Source organism: Clavelina lepadiformis, chromosome 2 (genome assembly GCF_947623445.1).
Source record: "Clavelina lepadiformis chromosome 2, kaClaLepa1.1, whole genome shotgun sequence".
Lineage (NCBI taxonomy): Eukaryota > Metazoa > Chordata > Ascidiacea > Aplousobranchia > Clavelinidae > Clavelina > Clavelina lepadiformis.
This window is the reverse complement of record NC_135241.1, coordinates 19,260,001-19,275,433: the sequence shown is the minus strand read 5'-3', so window position 1 is coordinate 19,275,433 and position 15,433 is coordinate 19,260,001. Positions and strand designations below refer to the sequence as shown.

Sequence of the window (15,433 nt, the reverse complement as noted above, 5' to 3'; positions counted from 1 at the left end):
TCTCACTTTTCACAAAGTTGTGTAATAACCAAACGTTTAAAAGCTAGTTAGCACTGCTCCACAAAAAACTGAACTGATTTCATGCATACTAATTTTTATTGACATTCAAACAGTGTAACATAAGTACGATAGAGAGCAAGATTTTGTTGATTTCAAAAACTCCCCCGTAACACTACTAATTTGCAACTTGTGCAGTACGATAAACTCATGATATTTCATTTTAATACAGGAACTGTTATTCTTGTGGTCATTTAAATCCCATACTTTATCTTTAGAGAAATGCTGTACTATTTACAACTGGAGGGCAAGCGAGCGGCATAGACTTTGTTTGGGAACAACTACTAAATACTCACAATCATGCAAAACTCTATGACTGCATTTTTGCACAAGGTAAACTTACCAATATGACAGCTAATGTCTCGAGATACTGCAAAAACAAAACTAATATGGCACGATTAAAACACTAACACTCTATGCAGGGTACACTGGACTAATATACCTTGAAAAGTATTCACGACATGAAGTACCACCTTTAACAAAATCACTTTAGACAACAGAAACAGGAAAGAGTAATGCGAAGAACTCATCGAAAATATATACCAAAAAGGTAAAAATGCCAGTAACAAAACATGTGGAAACAAAAATACAAAAACACTGTGTGATGATGATAACACTAATCAAAAATAACCAAAATACCATAAGCTTCCAACTTGTTCATTTGCAACAAATCATTTACAACAAACGAAGTAACCTACGCATTAATAGGAAATTAATTGATAACGGAGTTTTACTCAAATATCATTCAGGCTGGTTTTGCAGCTTCTATAATTAAAAAAAATGTATATTGATTAATAATAATTCAAGTAATTTCAAATATCCTTTTGGAAATACTGTAAAACTCTGGGGAAAATATTTGAAAACATTCACATAAATGTTACAGTCAACCAAAACTTACAAGTGTTTTAGAATGTGAATATACATTCTAAAAGTAGAATTAGCATTTCTATCCAACCAAAACAGAAAGTTTTTACCTCAAAACTCAATCTTGCATGCTTCAACCGTTTCATTATGCATAAGAACTTTGCTACCACTTGCCACCAAGTGAATATTTTCAGCTGTCAATTCTTTGTATTTCTGGTACCTAAATAAAATTAGACAAGATAAACAGATAACAGCGTGCCATTCACAAACAAATTATTAGATTAAAATGAGATATACATTAAATTTAAGAAGAGATGACATGCTAACCAATTGCTTAGAGCACTCGAGTTGTGTGTTGGGATCACAGTGACATTCCCGTCATCTTGCCCTGGCGCTTCACTGGGTTTTCCCCAGGTTTTCTTTGCCTCCAACAAGTACACTAAGGTCTGTTCATTTGGTTCGTCGTTTCTTGCATCAAATCCACTGATGACGTAATACCTATAAAAAAATTTAAAATATATTCTATTTCACTAATGGCTACAACTAGTTTATTAACGATGTTATCATAGAAAGTTATTTTAATCATATAGCTTTACAGCTTATAACTGAAACAGCGTTATGCCAAACATTAACTTACTTGGATCGAATTCTCTTAAAAAACTCGATGCCGCAATGATTCTTATTTACATGATGAGGAATGTATGCCAGATCAACATAAAACGCAGGATGTTCAACTTTGTCTTTCTTCCCTGTTTGATGAAAACATTGTAAATGTATGAAAACGAATTAAGGTGAAAGTGGTCCTGTCAAACAACTAATCATGAGAAATAGCTGTTGACAAGATCTTGGCTCCTCTGTAAAGTGTAATATGGCTGATTATTTAAATTAGATTTCAACTAACTTTATAATTGAAGAATGTTTTTGTAACCTTTCATGGAAGTAGTCTGCTTTTTGGTCTTGCTAGAAGTAGGTCTGTCTTGTGCCATAGGATCAGATTTACGAATGGACACAAAATCTTCATCATGGTTATTGTTGTTATTTTGAGTGGGTAAGAACTCAGCTGCAAAAGGGTTGTTGCTGGCAAAAGTATGAGTCGAAGCAGAAGGCTGGTCTGGTTGCAGGGAAGCAAACTCTATACAAATATCATTGTAGGACAGAGTTACACTCTATGTACATTGTTTTGTAGAACATCAATTGCACACAGAAAGTACAGAGAAGAGTCACCTGTTGGTTCTGCTTCCCATATATTTCTTCCATGTTGTTGTTCCCCTTGAGCAGTCGCAGCAGGATAGTTAAAGAGTTGGTCACTTCCAGCATATGTCTGATCTTGTGTCAATGCTTGACCTTGCTCAAAGAAACCGCTGGGAAGCTGACTTTCAACTTGGTAACTTCCTAATCCTTCTACTATTTCATGAGGTTGAAAATCGTTGTCATCTTTTTTTTGGCCGCCACGTACATGCTTAGAAAAGATATCGGTTGGACTGTCACCCAAAAGACCTGATTGGTGCTGGCCATCAAAATCCTTCGAAGAGTTGGCAGAATCTTCAAACTCCAATTGGAATGAATCTGGATTAACATCCTTAATTTCAGCTGCATCAGGCAGCTCTGATCCACTTATATGCTGAGGAGGAGGTTCGGAAAGCGTCAGCTCTGATTCCTCAGATGGTGTGAGCTCGAACTGACAAGAAGACAATTTATTAATACGTCAATTACTATGTAAGAGAAATTCATATATAAATTCACTGACGTTTAACCTTTCCAAGGTTTGTTTATTACAATCAACCCATATTTTTGAATTAAGCTTACCTGCTGTTCTTGTAGTGGTTTGTTCACTTGTTGTTGTTGTTGTTGGTTTGCTCCTGCATTTGAAAATTAGGAAATTAGTAGCTACCAGGTAATAGCACTTGATGTAAACAACACACAAAACTTTACCTAAATGCAAGTTGTACATATCATCAGAGATTTGTAGCATGGCTGCTCTTTGGTCGCTTGACACTTCATAAGTATAGCTCTCTTCTTCTTCACCTAAAGAAGTGTATAACGATTGAAAGGCAAAATGTTATCACATAATTTTTTAGCTATGATAGGAATAGATACTCCTCAGGCAATCTAACTTGTGCTATTTTTCTCAGCATGTAAGTGGCCCAAGTCATGTTCAAGTTCTGTCATAGCAGAAGAAATACCAAATCGCCAGCCGCTGTCAAATCTTTTTGCTGGTTTTTCTTCAACACTTGTGGGCTTGTCGATTTCTACTTCAGCACTTTGCTCGACAGTTAAGCCATGAATTTGTTCACATTCACGATCTAAGCAAAATGCAGGTTGGTCAACACCACTGGTGCAAAAATATAACAGAAGCAGTACAGACACATAAACGTTAAAAAACATAAATCATACAAAACTTCAAATTAAAATATTTGCAAACCACCTTGTACTGGTTCTTGACATTGCAAAGCAGATTGATCTGTAGTTTCAACATCCTTGTTGCCACCTTGTTGTCCAAATTTACCAAAATAATCTTCTTCCAAACTCTGAGCTTGGTTTCCATCAGACCATGCTAGTACTGGCATGGCACTTCTCTGTTGGCCTTCCAACCCTAAAAGAGTACAATGATTAAGTAATCTATTTTATCAATCGTGTATTTTATGGTGAAATTGCCAATAAATATCAGCAAAAATCATTGTGTACGAAGCAAGGTTTACAGACACACGGGCTGATAAGACCAAAAACAGTAAGGAAAGTATCTCCACAGTGTGTCAAAGCACATTAATAATTTACAAGATACCAACTGTTGTTTCAAAGAGCAAAAGTTTCCAACCTTCAATTCGAGACGACCAGATGGAAATAGTCTGGTTGCCATTACTGTCGAAGACGCCGCTGGAAAGCTGTGCTGAGTCAATTTCACGTTTTGCTTCTGATGATTCATCTAGTTCTGTGAGCAATGCATAAATGAATAAATGTACTTGGGGCAATATGAAGCATTATAAGCAAGTGTTTCATATCATACAAAGTACATCCATAAAAACATTACATTACATTACATAGATACATTACATAAATATCATAGAAAGCATTAGTAAATCCATTTACCTTGCTCTGCTGTGTCTGCTACCGAAAACTCTCGAACTCTGGAAGCATCACCTTTTAAAAGCATGTTGCGCAAGAAATCAATAACGCTGTTCAGTTCAAAATCTATCCACAATTCAGTTTTTAAAATCTCACCTGCAGTGCCAGTTGTGAGAGCGGCACTTCCACTTCCACCCATACTGGGGATGTTATATATGGAATCTACTTCAGTACTGTATGGTGATTCCATCAAACCGATCTTAGATGTAGTGGAAGTTGTGCTGTAGGTAAACGCCAAGTCAACCAGGGATGTTTCATCCTAATTGTTTTAGAAGAAAATAGAAAAATAACACACGCTACAACAATTTGATTTAGAATACTTCACAAAAGTCTTTTTAAAAAACAAATGATGAACATATTATCTGAAGTCAAAGATGCAGATTTATGATTCAGAAAAGCAATACCTTCTCCAGTGATGCAGCTCTCTCTTCTTCATCTTGATCGACATGATTGTAAAGTTGAGGCTGCGCTTCATCTTGCTTCTGAGCTTCTTCAGTACCAGGAGGAGTTGATGGTACAGAGGACAGAGGGGTGACACTATAAATTTGCAAACACAAATCAGGTTATCAGGTTTTTGTTGAGTACAGTAGCTTATTACAAACATTGTGTAAAAATACCTCATCTTATTTTGCTTTGCACCAGTAATGTCATGGTAAGTATTTTGCTGGTCTACAGATGTCTGATCTGCAAACGTGTCCAATTTTGTAACTTATTGACTTAATAAAAACTAGCATAAAATTGTTTCGTAAGATACACAAATATTTTTACTTCACTATAGCATTTTTTATAAAATACCTGGTATTTGTAAATCTTCACTTTGCAAATCAGATGTCGGTGTTGTGTCTGTTATCATTGATTGCGGCTCCGAAGATTGAGGGGTTCCAAGCCAGTCTCTGTCAGAGGTTTCCACTTCAACTTTGACAGAGTTATCTTCTTTGTCAGGTCCTTCGTAGTAAGGATCAGAAGAGAGAGGAGACACGTCAACAATTTTTGACATTTCTTCACACAGATCAGTTGTCAACAGGGCTTCATCCTTCACTGGTGTCATACTATCTAGCATTGCTGGTTGGATGGATGGTTCAGGGTCTTCTCTAACAAGCTCTATACCATCTTCCTCAGCTTGGGGTTGTTCTACAACCTCAACATTTTGTGATTGCTGTGGAGATGCGTCAGGAATTGGGATGTCCTCATTCAAAGCAGCTTGAGAGTCATCATTTGTTTCGTGCTTGCTCTCTGACTTTGGAGAACCTGAATCTTGCTGGTTGGTATCATCTGTATTAATCTTGTTTTCTTCCAATTCTTTCTCTTCATCCTGGAACTCATTTAACTCTACACTTGGTTTTGCCTCCTGCTGCTGGTGATCTTTTTGATCTTCTGGAATATATGGTGTATCTCCAGTTTGAAAGACTGATTGTCCTCGATCCTCAGGAAGAGGTGCATCAGTAGAGTCTTTTCCATCTGATTCAGCTTCATATTTATCTCCAAGACTATCCTCAACAGTAGGAAAGTAAGGAATATCCCCATTCTGAAACTCTGGTTCTTCATCTTCAGCAAGATCATCTCCGGGGTAATACTCCCTCATGGGCTCGGTCTCTTTTTGTTCAAACTCCATATTTTGCTGAACTTGATTCTCTTTCAAGGACTGCAAACCAGCATCCAACTTTGCATCATCTGCTTCTTGTACTTTTGGCACGGGACAATAAGGAATATCACCATTTTGAAAATCATCTGCTTGTCTGATGTCATCACCAGTGCAATACTTATCAGCATCTGGTTTCTGCGTTTCTTCAATCTCGTTTTTGTCTACTGGGAAATAGGGAGTATCCCCATTCTGAAAGTCAGGCATATCTATCTTAACTTGGCTTTCTGCATCTGGTTCGCTGTCTTGATTCAATTCTTTTTCATCTTTCGGCATTTTATCATGCAGCTCGCCTTGTTCCTGAAGCACAACTCCTTTTCCTGATTTTAGACTGTTCAGATCATCCATTATGTGAGATGCAACTGGAGCTTCAGGCTGCAGTTCACCTGAAAATTGAATTTCCTTTATTTCTTGTGTAGTATCTGTACCACTTGGGATTAAATTTTCCAAAGACCTAGGATTTTCAACATTTTTCTGGAAGACATGGCTATCCTTCGTAACAGCACTAGCATGCAAAGTATCAATCTCCACTGATTCCTGTGACAATACATCTTGTTTCAATTCAGCTTTTCTGGAAAGACCAACCAAGGATGTGTCGCCTATTGCGTTTTCATCTGTTTTGTCAGTTGAAGTATCAACAGTCAAGTATTCCGAATCAACTTTCTCAACCAACTTCTCATCTTGCAGAGTTAAATCTTCAGTCTTGGTGCAAAGATCAGATTTTACAGAAACTTCTTTTGGCGTATCAGCAACCTCACTAGACTTAATAGCAGATTCATCAAAATGGCCAACACTTTGACCTTCAGGTGTTGGGCGCTTTGTCAACTTAATATCAATCGGTTTATCACCAGCTGACTTTACTTCAGGCGAAAGCTTTGCAAAAGCATCGGTAAGGTCTTCTGGAGGAGTAAGTGGAATCTTCTGTGGTGCTTTAGAACTTTCTTTTGGTTGTGACATTGACTTCTTTGCAGTAGGGCTCTTTGGTTTGGCAGGAGATGTTTTCTTTTGTTTGTCACTGATTGCAGAGGCCAGCTTTTTGTTGTTAGATGGCTGGACTTTTGATGAGCTTGGCTTAGCAGTTTTGCTGTCGGACTTGGATGGACTTCCTACAGCAGTGGTTGATTTGGTCACTACAGTCTTTGCAGTAGTTTGCTTTGCTTTTACTCTAGCTTCAGCTTTGGCTTGAACAGGCCCCGTTTTGGATTTAATTGCAGAAGGTTTTGTCTTGCTTGTGGAGGCTGCACTACTGCTGGATGCAGCTGGGCGTTCAGGTTTGTCGGCTTTAGGTCGTTTATCAGCTGGCTTCACAAGTTCGTTACCATCCCTTTTCGAGCGAGCTGAATCTGGTGCCTTGGCTGACTCTGGCCTTTTTAATGGTTCTCCTTTTACATTTTGTTTTCTAGTGGTTATGGCCTTCCTGGAAATATCAGATTTGGATGCTCTCACAGCATGATTAGTTGCTGAAGAACCCATCCTTGCTGTTGAAGTGTGAGATGATTTGGAAAGTTCAGTTGATCCATATCTAGATGTTGTTGGCTTGGCAGTTTTAGACCGATTCACTTCGCACAAAAAATACAAATACTATTTTTCAATGCAACACCAAAAATTTAACAAATTTAAATGTATTTTTTTGTACCTCTAAAGCTCTAACCCAGTGATTCCGAACCATTTTTTAGTAAAAAAAATTGCACAGCACCCTAGATTGCTTAGCAATGTTTATTTTTGCCATGTTTACAAACAAGTTGGTTACCAGTAATGTGAAAATGCCTACTTCTCATTTTTTAAAACAAAGAAGGACTATACAGCAAATCCTTTGTCTGAAATGTGTGGTCTAAACCTTATGTAAGTTTCAGAACCTTATGCAACCAATCCTTATGGAACCACCCATTGGGAATAAACAAACCACCATCAGCTTACCATGTCTTGCTTTCAAGATGGCCTCAGTTGGACATGGCAAGGACAAAAATTCCTTGTTCTTTATTTTCTCCAAACCTTCAAATATTTTGTCCTACAACACATGTCTACATTAGACCCATTTAAATTAGCTGGATACTGGCAGCATTTATCTAAATTAGGAAAATTTGGTGTAGACCTTTTTGAACTAAGTAGTCTAGTGTGCCACAACAAACTTGTAAGTCCTATGTAATCGAGTAATGAAGTTAGAATAAAAATCCTATGCTAATACGTTCTGAATACATAAAAAAACAAGAACAGATATTACTGCATACTTGAGATGTGTTGCCTGGAAACAGCACACGAACAATTTTCCCACTAGGTGATGCAGGGCGCCATACTAAAAGACAGCAAATGGACGCAAGATCAGATAGTAACGCCTTGCCTTCTTCGCCTGAAGGAAGTGTAACCTAAATGAATAAATTTGAAAAAGAATTAAAACCCCTGGAAGGCAAACATAAAGCTGGATAGTGCAAAAAATAAATATCAAATAAACACCCCAGTTTTGCCCTTTTGATTACAGCTTTTGTCATCGCAACCCCATTTTTCTCGAACGTATGCAAGCTCCTTGCTATTTTCATCAGGGCTGATTACATACAATTCCAATTTTCCAACACCATATTTTGAAAAAAGCGTAATTGGCACAGGATCTGGGTTGCGTGTGAGAGGACTAAGTTCAAGATTGAGTGCCTGCAAAAGTAAATGTGCATGTGCTTAACAAGGCAATTTAAAAGAAGTCTAGAATTAACAGCTGGTGAAGCACCATACCTTAGATAATCTCAATGTATCCTTTACAAGGTCTACAGTCTTCAGATCAAGTTGCTGCTGCAAGGTGAAGTTTTGCCCATTTACATCTTCATCCACCATGGAGGTGCTCCCCTTGCGGTAGGCAATTTCAGCAAATTCTAACGGAGCGTTCATAAAACAGCAGCCCACATCTGGTGATATGAGAGAACGGGATATTTGCTGAAAACAAAAACACGTAAGTTCCTTCTAAAAATGTGACGTGTTATTGCTTACTAGGCTCGCATGTCTTAGGCGGTGGACAATTCACGGTTTTAAAGCAACAAACGGCATAAACACACAAGAATCCAAACCTTATATTCTTCAGTGGTGTTATCCATGGGAAGCTTCAACTGTTTTTCCTGCACTTTCCTTAAAAAGAAGCTGTTAATACCAGTCAGTGAGTCACTGCCAAGATGGGTGGCAATTATACAATCTACACTCTCTTGATGGCGCACAATTCTCCAAAATCCGGGTCTAAACAACAAAGGGCATATATTGATAAAAACCTCATGCATAAAAAATAGAACAACGTGAAGAACGGTAGGTTAAAATACTTAAATTCCATTTATACCTTGATAAAGCGCCACCATTTATTAAAATACTAAATCCATTCACAGTAAAATAAGCTGAATCTCCATTGCCAGATGGAAAAACATATAAGCATGGGTTGCGGATTTTTAAAAAGCCTTCCTGTGATGGAGGTTCCAATTGACTGAAAATTCCCTGAACCTAAAAAGAGTTCAAAAGAAATACTGTGTATATAAACAAGAACAGCTAAATCGTAAAGAATGGAAATATTTAATCATTGACAAAATCAAGACATTGTTTAAGTGATTTCCAGAAGCATATACAATTAACATTGCTTCAGGACCGAATTAACACAATGGTTTTATAAGCACTGCAGTTGTATGTGGTGTAATGATTAACACCAGTACATTGAATATGAGTAATGCAAAAGATGCCCTTGGCTAGTAGACTCCGCAGTAAATAATATTTAAATGAAGTGTTCAGTTTGACAAGGAAGCTGAGGTAACCAATGCATAGTTGTCAGTTTGGCATGACAAAACATCTTTACATCTAGAACCATATCATGGCCTTCCTTTTCCCTTGGCATAATCAAAAACCCTTCACTGAATAGCATTTCAAACAAAAAAAATATCTGATCTTGTTAAACTACATGGCAATTCATAAGGGAGTGATCTTAGTTAATGTGGCAAAATTTTCCATCCATTCAGACAATAGAAATTGGCAATTTTTACCTTGGGGAATTAGATAAGCACAATTTCAATCACAGGAAGGAACTGGTGCAATTAAAGTAGTAACTGCACACTTCCTCATTAATTTACTCCTCAATCAAATCCAGCAAGAAAGCTAAGATATTCCAACAATAATGCTTCCCATTATTTTGATTGCTCCATAAATTGAAATTAAAAATTATCGAGGAAGTGAGAAATATTAAATAGGAAAAAAACGTTTTTTAACTTATCCATTAAATATTGATCACACATAACAACCGGTGGCGCCACATCATCTGAAGAATGAGAAAAAATACCTTTACATTAAATATAAATGAAGCATTTCTGCATGAAATGAATGTTATACAATCGCTTGTAATGGTAATGACAAAACAGTTAAACAATTGTTTTCATCTGAAACTGTCTAAGAGAAATGTAAGTAAACAGCTGTTTCTCTGCAAAAGGAATCCTAAACTAACTTTACGCTTAGAAGGCAAATTTCCCATGGGAGTTCTTTGCAAGCATTGCTTTCTTTTTCTTTCAAAAAGACTCAGAAATAGGTTAATCTGCTAAGATAAGTAATGATCCAATGTTGATAATAGCATAAATAACCAGGCCACCCGCATAAAACCCCTGTTGTCCCAAATATTTTCTACGAAACACCGAAGATCAGCAAAGTTTTACTTCAAACACCATGACATCAGGTAAGGAACAACATGAATTGCAAAACAATTATGAAATCAAACAACTTTCATATCAAGACTATTAACATGTGTTTGTGTTGGTACAGTCATACACAGGCACCGGAATCACAGTTCATTATGGGCGTAGTTTAAATTTCAGGACAATTTGGAATAGGCTACAAGCTACATATCATGGAAAAACACTTGCAGCGTGAACACATATAATTCCAAATAAGTCCAGAATTCTCAATAATCTAGTCTAAATAAACCTAAGTTACAATTAAAGGTTCTCAAACTATAAATTTATGGGAATTGTTAAATTGCTCACGGCTATACTTAGGCCATAGCAAGCCGTCTATTATGGCCTGAGCTGAAATGCATGCAGAACATAAAGATCAATACAGTTAAGACATGAAGTTATGTTGGCATCACTAAGTGCTTGCTGTTAAATGTGAGCAATAAAAGATGAAACACGTCATCAGGCAGAAATGAAATATAATATATTAATTTTGAAGAAGATGGTCAGAAGAGAATTAAAATGACTACACTTTAACCAATTTAATACAACAAACATATATATAAACAGGTGTGAATAACCACAACACTTACTGTTTGCATTTTAACGAAAGGGATTTTTACAGACCTCTACAAAAATGCAAACCAGAAGGAACTTTGTACATTGAGTACCTACAAGGTTATCTGGATTGTTTCAAAAGTTGAAACAGTTAAACGCTACATCACTGTCTTAAACTCATGGAATTAGGCAACATATGAACAGTTTTAAGTATTTTAAAATACAAGAGCACTCAAGTTGTGGTGTAGCCATATCCAAAACCCTTGGGAGCTTATAATACAATCACATGATTGATGTTGATCAAAGAAGGCCTAAAGGGCTTTAAACACACGTCTTGTGTGAATGGCTGGAATAGGACCATTTTCAACTTTGTTTTGTTTTCTAGGCACTTGTTTAGTTTACAGCTTAAAGTATAATAAATATGACCTTAGTTGGCCCTTCTTTAAATTTAAATACATTATATACATTTAATTTCTGTTTGTGGAATACAGCTACTACTAAACTATGGCATACATACCTGTTCGCTAAGTGCATCTTCAAGACTTTCCACAAACTTGCTCATTCCTTTGCTGACTGGACTTCGTTTTTCTTTCTTTTCTTCTGCAAAATAGATATGAATATGAAATACGCCCGTAATTGTAATAAAATCAAATGCTATCTAATTCCAATACAAACTAAACCCAATAATTAACAACAAACTTTAATCTAAGTATCACATCATACTACTCCATACCGGCTGCCTTGAAAGGATCAAGGAAGGTTATGTCAATTAAAGGGTTTTCGTGTTTCAGTTTCCACTGATCAGCTTGAAGACAACTTATGGTCAATGATGCGTGAGTATTAGTAGTTTGAAGAGCACTTGTTAACTTTCGATCTTCAACAGAAGTAGTAAAGTATTAATTACACATACATAATACAGGATATTTTGAAATGTGTTCAATGACAAATAGACAGAGACAAAGGCTATGCATAAGAACTAATTTGGAAAAAAGTGAATAAGGTTACACTACCAGTATTCACTGTTGTCTGTAGAAAAAATTCTACAAATCAATAAACAATTTTATTGAAAAATCTAAGCAGATTTACTACGAAACTACAAGGTATCTTCAGAGTTACTTCAGTGAATTTTAATCAATAAATAAACTAATTTATTTATACATTTAAGAGAACGAAGAACAGCAGTGTTCTCTGCTTCTGCTTCAAAATCCTATCATCTTAAGCTATATCTGTACTCTCTAAAGTGCAGACAAAATCAATACACAGACTTCTTGGTCACGTAGGAAAGGTTCTGTTAGACGTAGCAAGGCTTCTAATGTTTAAAACATGTTAAATATTTAATAAGTTTCCAAGCTGTTTTATGTGTGTCCTATACCTATGCCACTGAGTAAATGTCCATGGTTTCTGCAGTTTCAATGATAAAAAACAGGAACTAGGACAAAAAATGTGTATGTTGTTGTAACTGTATATTTCTATGCCAGGATACAAATATAGTATTGGCAGAAATACGAAATCCAAAAATATATGACTGCAACACCACTCTTCCATACATGGAAAGCATTTTAATATGAGCATTTCAACTAAACTTAAAATATCATATGTCAAAATTCCAACATCCAAAGCAACATTTATTTAACAGAAAACGACTGTGTTTTCTCAATGCAAAAGTTAAGAAAACCTGTTCACTTTTCGATGAACACTTACCTGTCAAAACATACTCAAGATCGTCTCTTTCAAATACCCCATCTTGAAAATACCAGTTTGCACGACCATCAATAGAATGTCCTCCATAAACCACAAGTCTATGGCTGGATGGGCGGATAAGTAACCTGGCAATTTCACGATTGACATCAAAGCAGGTGGGACTGACAATGACCCGAATTTCAGTCTCATCCTCTTCCCAACTTAATGTTGATGTTGGAGCTGAATTATGTTAAAAATGAAAGGAAAAAGGAGAGGTAAAAGTGGAATAGACAATGGAAATATAGTCTACAACTAAGTTAGGCTTATAGTCTAATCTGTTGAGTACAATTCTGTTAGCTGAAGAGGTAAAAACATGAGATATTAGCCACCCTGGATCCATGTGCATTATTTAACAGAAACATATAAAAATGTTAAATACTATTCTCCAATTTTCCAATGCAAAGCATGAAGGTGAAACAAATTTAAAACTTAACAGAAAATTTACCCAAGCCTTCTGAGTTAGTGCTGACACTAAACTTGGCATCAAATTTTAACAAAGCACCATCAACCACCGATGCAAGTTGAAGTCGCTGAGCCCACTCTTGTATTCCTAGAAAACAACAATTTATCAATTTATAGTTAGTGTTTAAGAGATATAGAGCACTGATATCAGGAAATAGAAGATCGAAACTAATTTCAGACACTGGTAACAAATTATGTAAATGGAAAACACAGATTTGTATGAGCATTGAAAGCAATGCATAAAATCAAGTCAGGTAGCATTTTTTAAAAAACTACTTAACATAAATAATGTTAAATAAAGCAGGCTTATGTAATAGTTTCACTACTTTGACACAAAATTAACTTACTTTAACTATGGTATATAACTATAAATTCAGCTCTTTATTATGCTATCGAACTAAAGTAGGCCAATAAAAATGACTAAATATTGGGGGATGGTAAAGAACCAATGTGAAGTTAGCCATGCTTTTAGGTTCAATAATATTCAAACGTAAACAGACAGGTTTTTTGCTAATCTTATTTTTTGAATGAAATCATGAAATACTTATCTTATTTTCCCAACTAGATAATTATATACATTATCCTACTTGTCTGAATAGCTCTAAACCAAAAGTTTGAATGAAAAAGTTTTACCTTGACAGTCTAGAACACTAGATTAAAATGGATATAACTTTTCTTTGTGGCAGTAGCTTTCCAAAGGGGAAGCTAATTCACAAATTGTTTTCTTAAAACAATCAAAGAAAACACGACAACTTATTCTTCCTGAAAAAAAAGGACACTGTTTTTCTTCCTGGAAATTGGTGCTATGGATTCCTCACCACACAACAAAAATTTTCATCTTGTCAAGTAAAAATCGGTTGAGGCAATTAATAGATATTTGCAAATACTTTGTTTATGGGCAATATGTTGTACTCTAATGTCACCTATGCCTTCAACAGATCATATTTTGTCCTTGGAAACGAATGGCAAGAATCCTGTTAAAAATACTAGGTCAAAAAAGATACCTAACCTAGTGCTAAAATTTGTCTCATTCAAAAAGCAAGTTAACAGCCAAAGACAAAGATTGTTAATAAAGACATCCGATCGCTTTCCAATGAAGACTAACAAGCATTAAAATATAGCTATTTTTGGTTCAACTATGTACACCCCCAAAAAAACCTAATTTTGGGAAAAATAAACTTTACAATTTCTTCAATTGTTTTACAAAAATTTGTCGAAACACTTTTACTTTGGGAAGCTCCTGTCTCAGAAAGAAATCTTTGCCAGTTTGATCTAGATTTCCCTAATGCTTGTCTGGTAAGGCAATGATAAAAAATAACAAATGCATGACGATGATTTAAAAAAACTGTAAGACACATGAAAAACAATTTCATAAAATAAAAAACAAGATATAGTTTGGCACTCTGAAGGTTAACTTTATTCTTGATATTTCTATATGAGCTTTTGCAAACACAAGCTTGCTTCTTCAGGTTTACTAAGAAAACAATTTAATATTATTGTTTTAACGCAGCTACTGCTAACATATCAAACACAGTATTATTTATTTTAAATAAATTACCTAATATATTACTACAAGTCATATTTACCTGCTTTAATCGATGCTATCACATATTTCACATTGTCTTCATCATCAACTGCACCAACCACTACCAAGATCTCTAAAGATTTATCTGGCAAACTCTCCATTCTTAAAAAATTCACACCGTGTCCTGCCCACATCACATAATTATAGACTATTTAAGAAAATTTTTAAACTTAACAAGCAAAAAACTTTCCAAACCTCAACTAAAAACGCATTGATGAATACGTTATAATTATTCAGAACGCAAGTATTGCCTGACTAAAACTATGGCTTTCCCTTGGAGAAAAACACAGTCGTTCAATCGTTCGTTAGCCTCAACCAGCCAGGCAAATTTCACGAGAGCTTGCCTGGTAGCCTGTCACCATCTTAACGCCAACAACGTTACTATTAATGCAACACGTTGCTTTCCGTGCGTAGACACCTCCAAGCCACATCTTTCCCTGCAGATTTCGTCTGGCAAAAGGCGAAGGCTTGGCATCGAAAACGCTGGAAATTGTGCCTCCCGGGAATATTTAACGCTCCATTGATTCGGCGGGTAAGGCGTATTGGGGGCGTGACCTTCCTGACCAAAGTCATGCGGCTGTGTTTTAGTGGATATTTTCACCTTGCTACTTTCAAGCTACTAACAGATGTTCAAAATAAAGATAGAATAAAAATATGTTTAATATCCTACATCTTGAACATTAATCTTATACGAAAGCATGACAAATGAAACATCAAACGGCATATACGGTG

General features: G+C 35.9%; 1 protein-coding gene across 5 annotated transcripts; it reads right to left on the bottom strand.

Annotated features, from left to right (window-relative positions):
• Window positions 1-77: 77 nt before the first annotated feature.
• On the bottom strand, window positions 78-14,905 carry LOC143446079 (uncharacterized). 5 transcript variants are annotated; one of them, XM_076945557.1, is made up of 27 exons: window positions 14,703-14,905; window positions 13,100-13,204; window positions 12,616-12,834; window positions 11,648-11,788; window positions 11,432-11,514; window positions 8,994-9,151; window positions 8,734-8,896; window positions 8,405-8,602; window positions 8,135-8,326; window positions 7,912-8,046; window positions 7,601-7,691; window positions 4,840-7,242; window positions 4,662-4,728; window positions 4,449-4,581; window positions 4,141-4,303; window positions 4,009-4,062; window positions 3,737-3,844; window positions 3,347-3,514; window positions 3,036-3,224; window positions 2,854-2,946; window positions 2,728-2,780; window positions 2,146-2,599; window positions 1,850-2,053; window positions 1,559-1,670; window positions 1,249-1,419; window positions 1,032-1,141; window positions 78-822 (listed from the first exon to the last, which is right to left on the bottom strand). In XM_076945557.1, the coding sequence occupies exons 1-26, from the start codon at window positions 14,833-14,835 to the stop codon at window positions 1,033-1,035; spliced, it is 6,099 nt and encodes a 2,032-aa protein (XP_076801672.1). In that variant the 5' UTR covers window positions 14,836-14,905; the 3' UTR covers window positions 78-822; window position 1,032. The 5 variants fall into 5 exon arrangements, with proteins under 5 accessions (XP_076801672.1, XP_076801673.1, XP_076801670.1 ...); XM_076945558.1 differs by having other exon boundaries at window positions 4,009-4,059; XM_076945555.1 differs by having other exon boundaries at window positions 3,737-3,850; window positions 14,703-14,904.
• Between the last annotated feature and the right edge of the window lie 528 nt (window positions 14,906-15,433).